The 7,478-nt window shown below is 33.5% G+C and overlaps 2 protein-coding genes across 2 annotated transcripts; one reads left to right on the forward strand and one right to left on the reverse strand.

Moving 5' to 3' along the window:
• The first annotated feature begins 15 nt into the window (after positions 1-15).
• LOC149906981 (cytochrome P450 CYP12A2-like) lies at positions 16-3,942 on the forward strand. Its single transcript, XM_090103723.1, has 10 exons — positions 16-471; positions 547-784; positions 1,023-1,216; positions 1,549-1,747; positions 2,382-2,446; positions 2,525-2,628; positions 2,902-3,071; positions 3,239-3,304; positions 3,384-3,597; positions 3,823-3,942. Exons 1-10 carry the CDS (start codon positions 108-110, stop codon positions 3,931-3,933), a joined length of 1,725 nt encoding a protein of 574 aa, XP_089959849.1. The 5' UTR covers positions 16-107; the 3' UTR covers positions 3,934-3,942.
• Positions 3,943-4,866: 924 nt separating this feature from the next.
• lin-52 (DREAM core complex component lin-52) lies at positions 4,867-6,665 on the reverse strand. Its single transcript, XM_090103806.1, has 4 exons — positions 6,607-6,665; positions 6,348-6,449; positions 6,024-6,122; positions 4,867-5,111 (listed from the first exon to the last, which is right to left on the reverse strand). Exons 1-4 carry the CDS (start codon positions 6,638-6,640, stop codon positions 4,972-4,974), a joined length of 375 nt encoding a protein of 124 aa, XP_089959932.1. The 5' UTR covers positions 6,641-6,665; the 3' UTR covers positions 4,867-4,971.
• Between the last annotated feature and the right edge of the window lie 813 nt (positions 6,666-7,478).

A 7,478-nucleotide genomic window follows, 5' to 3' on the forward strand; every position in this document is an offset into this window, starting at 1 on the left:
ATTGTATAACTCATATTGGGTATTTCAATTGTTTCCGTCAAATCAGTAAAGAAAAATTGTATCACAGGAAAATAAAGCTTTGCTGTCTTTGCAAGTGCTATATCACAATGTTCCTAAATAAAATTCAATGGTTAAAACCGTCTTTAAGAAATTATCTTTACTATAATGAAAGAACGTTTCATGCGCAAATAGTTAAGATGCAAACAACCAAGACTTTAGAAGTTAATCGGGTAAATGAGCCAGAAAAACATTCAACAACTGGGTTGACGGCGAGTAATACACCAACAAAAGAAATATTTGCGGCACCAAGGGTTGTACCTATGGTGCTTTCAGATAAAGATCCGATAGTTTTATCGTTTGATGAAGTGCCTGGCCCGAAAGTTTTAAAATATTTATCATCAGTGCGTTATTATTTGTCTGAAATTGGAACGCAGGTTACTGCTGGACTACTAACATTAGGCTTAAACATAAGTTAGTATTTTTCTCAATTTATAAACTTAGGCCGATATTACTATCGAACATGATTTACAGTATCTTGTTTTGTAGGGTCATACATGTCAAACAGGAAGTCGATACGTGCTCTTTCTTCTCTTTTCGATGAATACGGCCCCGTAGTCCGATTTGTAAGTCCGGTTGGTGGAGACATAGTTCTTCTTAATCACCCTGATCATATTCGTAAAGTGTTTGCCATGGAGGGCGATTACCCAGTTAGATCAACACTTGAATCATTGGAGAAATATAGATTAGAACACAGAAACAATCTTTACAGTGGCTTGTATACTGCGTGAGTATCAAATAAATAGAGAAAATACCCTACTTTAAAATAAACGAAAAATATATTTATTTAATTAAAAAAGAGCGTGTGTGCCAAGCTCACGTGTCAAAAGTGAAACTTCCTTGGCAAGATTAAAATATATGTGACGGTATTGCCGTGACGCGACATTGAAATTTTACTCTCGACGCATAAGAAGTTTCACTTAAAAATTATTCTTATCTACAAAATAATTTACTGTCACATACAGTCAAGGCCAGGATTGGATTCGACAAAGGACCCTTTTGGATGTCCCATTACACAACGCCAGCACACATTACGCTAACGCAATTTATGAGATTTGCGACAAGTTTGCAATAAAGATCTACAATTTGAGAAATCACCAAGATGAAATTGTCAAGGATTTCTATAAGGAAATACATAAATGGGCATTTGATTGCATGGGTGAGCTATGATTTATTACACGCTTTATATTAGATTCACCTGTATGTTTGTAACCGACTTCTTTGGGCGCGATTTTGACCCACTTTAAACGGCCAGATTTCGTTCAAACTTTGTAGATTTATTGAGGACCGATGACAATACACTAATTTGATAAAAATTTTCTATGTTTTAGTTCAGTTTTCTATAAAAAGCGTGTTTTTTAGTTTTCTTTTAACTATTATTATTATTGCCTAGGTTACCTACCTACATAAATATAATATCACATTCTGGGTATTTAAACTATAAAAACTTAGTAATAAAACGCCGCAGAACTTATATATTAATTTCTGCAGGCCTATTGATATTTTCGAAGAAATTCTCAATGATCGATACAGAACTAGTGTACAGTCAGTGCGACATGTCCTGGATGTATCACAACTTGGAGAAGGCAACGGAAGCTATAGACAAGTGCGAGTCGGGTTGGCATGCGTGGAAACTCTTTACCACACCTTCATGGTTTAGCTTGGTGAAGTACTGCGATAATTTGGACAAGTTAGTCTTACTCAAACTCAAACATTGATATTTAGTACCTACTTACAGCTTACAAGCTATACCTACTTGCTGATAGATCGCAAGATATAGGTAGGTATATCTCTATTATAATTTGTATGTCTATGTGCTGCATCACTGCATGAGTAGTCAATTTCGCCGATAACGATTGGTCCTCAGTCAACAACTCACCATCATAAAGTGACTCACAAACGCTTGTTCAAAGGTCGTCAAAAATGTGCCGTTTGTGTAAATATAAAATAATTCTCTGAATTTTATAATTTTTATACTTACCTAATTGCGTAGCAGCAATGCCCAAAATCACACACATTAGAAATAAGAAAACCCTCGTCTTAATACACGTGTAGGCACATTGTTGAACATAGTTGTGAGTCCTATCCTGCTGTTTATTTTAGGTATTAAGCCTGGTTTTCACTTTGATTAGTGTGAGTGCAGGTAATTAGTGCAGGTGCAGGTGTGTAGAATTTTACAAGATATTCATCACTTAATAAGTAAATAGTGTACCACTACCATCGTGGTGATACTTCATCATGTATGAGAAAATTCCCTGTGATATCAGGTATATTATAAAAGACACCGTTAGCGACGTTATCTTCCCTTTAATTTTATTTTCCAGCTTGATTGGGAAGCATGTCTTAGAGGCTGAACGACAATTTTGTGAAAATGAAGAAAATGCCATAAGTTAGTAGTAATTAGGTATTTGTTGAGTTTGTTATGAAAAAGTCATTATTCTTTTACATCTCATTTTATATTTTTTAGATCGAAATTGTTTAATAAATGCGATATTGTTAAGCGACAATAAATTAAGCGCAGAAGATATCGCCACGATCTTGATGGACATGCTTCTTATTGGAGTAAATACGGTAAATATGTATTTATAACTAGTTAAAAAATCTTACATTTGATTAAGCTATGCTGTTAATTTATGTGTGCCGGTATTTTTTCGTTACGTTCATGTAACTAACTACCTCTATTTGAAAATTTGTACAAATTCCATTATCTCGATGAGACGATAAGCTTTTGTACTCCAAATATTTTTTAATAGCCCATAAGGTAAGTACCTATTAAAACCTGGTAAAATTATTAGGTACAGCTACCTAATAATTTTACCAATATAATTTTAAACTTAATTTCAGATCGCGTCCTCTATGTCATATCTGCTATACTATATTGCAAAACATCGAAAAGTTCAACTGAAGCTTTATCAAGAAATAGCAATGAAGTATCCAGAGTTAAAAGTAGACGACATTACCAAGCTAAAACAAAACACTCCATACCTGCAAGCTTGCATAAAGGAGACATTGAGGTTCCGAAAATTTTTTATACAAATCTCCTTTTTTGGTTCACCTTTTAATAATATTAGGGTTGCCAAAACTTTCTGGAGTTTGTTGCGACATTAAAATTCTTCTCTTTTTAGTACTTAGTATCATTAATACCAAGTAGTTTTTCATCAACGTATATTCTTTTTTCTAGGCTTGTCCCGCCGATTCCTTTACTGACCAGGATTTTACCAAAGAACATCACATTGGATAGATATAAGTATGTAACAGTTTTAAGTAAACACTTAAATTTTCATATCTTCTAGAGCACTTATATAATTTATCTTTTACGTTGTTAGTATACCAAGAGGAACTCTAATTATTATGTCTACACAAGACGCAGCGGTAAAAGAGACAAATTTCGATGACGCAAAAAAGTTTGATCCAGAGAGATGGCTCAAAGAAGATTCTAGTGATTATCACGCGTTTGCTTCTGTCCCCTTTGGGTATGGCGCCAGGAAGTGCCTGGGCCAGAATATTGCGGAGACCATGCTTTCTCTTCTAACAATAAGGGTATGACAATAAAATTCTTGGAATTTTCATTGCTTTCAAATATAAACTTATGTGGCTTTTTAGTGCTTTTGTATGCCGTAAAAAAAATAATTATATACCGTCAATGTGAAATACGCAGGTTTTCGACTCCTCTGTACCAATATGACTGCTCATTCATACGATTTTGTTATATACATGTATAAGAAATATTTAATAAATTTTTTTTTTTCATATTTACTTCTACAGGTGTTGCAGAAATACAAATTAGAATACCACTACGGGGATGTGCAGCCATCCCGAAGTTTTATTTCAAAACCAAGCAAGCCACTAAAAATAAGATTTATAGACAGAATTTAATTTTGCACCTAAATTCACCTAGATTTGTTGGTTATAGATATATTAAATAAAAAATAAGCAATTAAAAGGTGTTTTATTTACGATACCACACCACTCAATAGCTGCATAATGTGAATGTATTAATTGATATTCATCATATTTAACAGCCAGCAACCCTCATTTGCGGTTGGATTTAATAAGGCAGTGATAATGAAAAGAAAAAAGCTTTAATTTGATATATGATACATTAATGTGCGATATGAATGTGAATGAATGAATGAATGAATGAAAAATACTTTATTGTACACCATAAAGGACAATTTTAAACACATAATAACCTTATATCAATGTACAGAGGGCGGCCTTATCGCTGACAGCGATCTCTGCCAGGCAACCCAATTGACTAGGACAAATGCTGAGTATGGTGGACAGTGGTGCATAATAAATAAAAATGTGTAACATATAAATGGATTGAAATTATACCTGTTTGCACCAGGCTGCCAAGGGGTTGCGGCCAGGTGAAAAACGGCAACCGTGGTTTATTAGTATCTTTATGTAATTTGCCGTGATATAGACTAAGTGAACGGAATTTTTTCCAAAAAATTGATTAGAAAAAATTTAATTAAACATGCTTGCAGCCAAATTTTCCGATATAATATATTCTCCTAGTACTATAATGTAGTGTAATAGAAATAAACCTACATACTTTAATCAGTTTGAATCACAAATTAAAAGAAACAGTAATATAAAAGCAATCAATAAACATTACTATATGAAAAATTTCTATAAATTAATGAAAAATACTTTTAAATTTTTAAATATTTTCAACAATCAGTTATTAAATTCATTTTCAATTGGAATGCTTGATAAATATTTTTTATGTATCATATGTTTATTGGGAAACAAATACTGCCTAGCAAAAATTCCCCATTGCTATCTGAATGAAAGACAAACTGAGTGAACTAAAATTATAATTTATTCTAAAAACCAGTACAACTAAATTACATATATTATTATTAACATATTAAAATTAAACTCGGAGCATATCATCACTAATCACTATCGATTTTTCCTAGAGAATATGTTCAGATACTTTCCTCTTGTCATTTCTTTAGCCTCTTCTAGTCCAAGTTGATAAGCAAGATCATGCAATTTTTTGACCTCCATTATAAGACCAATTGTGGTTAGCGACCCCAGTTCTGTAATTGAGAAAAACTTTGCTCAGTATTTATATTTTTGAAGTGAAAACTTCTTTAGCGGCGTTGAGCACTTTTTCTGTAATGGGTATAAAATCTTAAACTCGCGTCAGGACACGTGGCCTGATCGAAAAAGCGTAAGACGGATGGATATCAAACATGCTCAACGTTAATAATCAAGTTTTCACTTCTGCCGGCACTCCCGGGGTGCAACCCTTTTTTAATTATTCTTTCCACCTGTGACCTGTGGCTTTGCCCATTTAAATAAAGAAATTCATATAGAAATGAGATTTTTCATTACAATAAAAAGAAAAACATTGCCTAATTGACTGTCTAACCACTTAGCATTTATATTATCAGTTGTCAGGAAGGATATTGAGCAATTTGAGTATCTATCTGTGCCACACAATGGGAGTCATAAAAACAATGAGTGACAAGTACATACTTAGACATAATTTACAATATATCTTCATGGAAAATTACAATAGTGCCATTAATCTTCAATACTTGACACTAACTACATAATATATAATGTGCTCAACTTTGAAAAGAAACAAGAATTGATTTGAAAGAATACAGGAATTTTACACTTTCGTCCCTATCCAACAAATACAATACTATAAAATCAACCCTGCAAATACAATACTATTCTTCTAGCAAGTTCTTATACATAAATCATCATCATTACACAGACTCAAAAGCAATTTGCTTTCTTGTTTCAATACAAAGTAAGCATTACATAGTAAGTCTAATATTTCAAAAAAATTACTAATTAATTGTATTATTCCAGGAATTATATGATTCCAGTTGGAAATTTTTTAGCAATGTAATGTTAATTAATTACAGAGAGTATTGTAACTTATATGGTTTTGCTCCGCAAATTCAAAAATAACGTAAAATAGGGTCTAAACTTACGTTGAATTAAGCCCATGTCCTCTTTGGTTAGTCCTTTATTCCATGAGGGTGGAGATTGGTTTGGGTTAAGCAATGGTGCGAATTCAGATACACCAGGAACTGCAAAAGATTCATTTGAACACTGTGAGTTGTCGTCTTTAATAGGATAACTGCCATTATCTTCCATTTTAAATAAATGTTCAAATTACGATCGTTACAAACGTAATGCCAAATTCCGACAACACTATGGTGGGAGGAATGACAGCATTAAAAATACGCAACGCCCGCCACTTTCAAATTAATCACAATAATTCCAAAAAACAAACAATTAATATAATCGCTTACTTTGTTCAGGCCATAGCTCGGGCGATGCTCGATCAAGTTTTTCTAAACTTAAAAGGCTTTCTTCCAGAGATGTCAGAGGAATATCATCAGAAGTTATTTGTCCTGTAATGAAGAGCATATTCACATACTAAAAACATTGATAAAAATATAAACCGTAACAAGCTCTGAACTATTTTTTTATGAATATATTGCTTTTAAAAAATTCTCCCGTTCGATTAAATACTAAAGAATGAACAATAAAAGGACAAAAGAGAAATACCTTCTGGAATAGCAGAACTTGGTTTCGCGGCCATTTTCTAAATTATGACAACAGACAAATGACAACAAAAAGGCATAGACTATAGAGTACGAAGAATCAATAGATTATATAATTAAAAACACAGAATATTAAAACTGTAGTATGGCCAGATGAGTTTAATAAATTAAAAGTATAAAATCGATCGATTTTGTTGATCGAAAAAATAATAGAAAAACAATGTAAGAGCGGCCGTGCGCGGCTCGAGCAGTCGGTCGTTAACTCATGACTGCTCGAGCTGTCGCTACAAACCGCGCAGTTGACGGCTTGAAGCTTGAAGCGGTTGTGACGGCTCGAGGCTCGAGCAGTCCGTGTACGGCCGCGTAATGGCCGTTCAATAAATATCCATAGTTCACCGCGCGGTCGCAGCTTCAAGCCGTTGGTCTCAACTGCTTGAAGCGGTCCGTGTATAATGTCAACTTAAGACAACAAAAATACCAGTGCAAACTTAGCACCCCATCTATGGAATTTTGGGTCGAAAATGACCTTGATCGTTAGGTCCCCGTTAGGTCCTTTAAGGTCCACCAATTTTTTCGTTAGGTCCCCTTTAGTTTTTTTTTAAATAATTTTTTAAATTTTAGGTATAAAAAAATTACACTTTAGCACCCCATCCATAGAATTTTGGGTCAAAAATGACCTTAATCTATAGGTCTTCGTTAGGTCCTATAAGGTCCCACAATTTTTTCGTTAGGTCCCCTTTAGTTTTTTTTTAAATATTTTTTTTTTAATTTTGGGTATAAAAAAATTACACTTTAGCACCTCATCCATATCAAAATTGGCGAATTTTATCAAAATCGTATTCTTTACCGTTAGGTCCGTATAGGTCCATCATTGAA

Source organism: Colias eurytheme, chromosome 7 (genome assembly GCF_061535395.1).
Source record: "Colias eurytheme isolate Ceu_HAF_F1 chromosome 7, ilColEury1 Martin Lab GWU primary, whole genome shotgun sequence".
Classification (NCBI taxonomy): domain Eukaryota; kingdom Metazoa; phylum Arthropoda; class Insecta; order Lepidoptera; family Pieridae; genus Colias; species Colias eurytheme.

What these genes read in the sequence shown, in the direction of transcription:
- LOC149906981 (XM_090103723.1), top strand. Translation starts at nt 108, where the DNA reads ATGTTCCTAAATAAAATTCAATGGTTAAAACCGTCTTTAAGAAATTAT. An exon ending in TACAGTGGCTTGTATACTGC is followed by an intron (nt 785 to 1,022) that starts GTGAGTATCAAA and finishes TGTCACATACAG; the next exon opens with TCAAGGCCAGGATTGGATTC. An exon ending in TGCATAAAGGAGACATTGAG is followed by an intron (nt 3,072 to 3,238) that starts GTTCCGAAAATT and finishes TCTTTTTTCTAG; the next exon opens with GCTTGTCCCGCCGATTCCTT.
- lin-52 (XM_090103806.1), bottom strand. Translation starts at nt 6,640, where the DNA reads ATGGCCGCGAAACCAAGTTCTGCTATTCCAGAAG. An exon ending in AAGTTCTGCTATTCCAGAAG is followed by an intron (nt 6,450 to 6,606) that starts GTATTTCTCTTT and finishes TCTTCATTACAG; the next exon opens with GACAAATAACTTCTGATGAT. An exon ending in GGACATGGGCTTAATTCAAC is followed by an intron (nt 5,112 to 6,023) that starts GTAAGTTTAGAC and finishes TCTCAATTACAG; the next exon opens with AACTGGGGTCGCTAACCACA.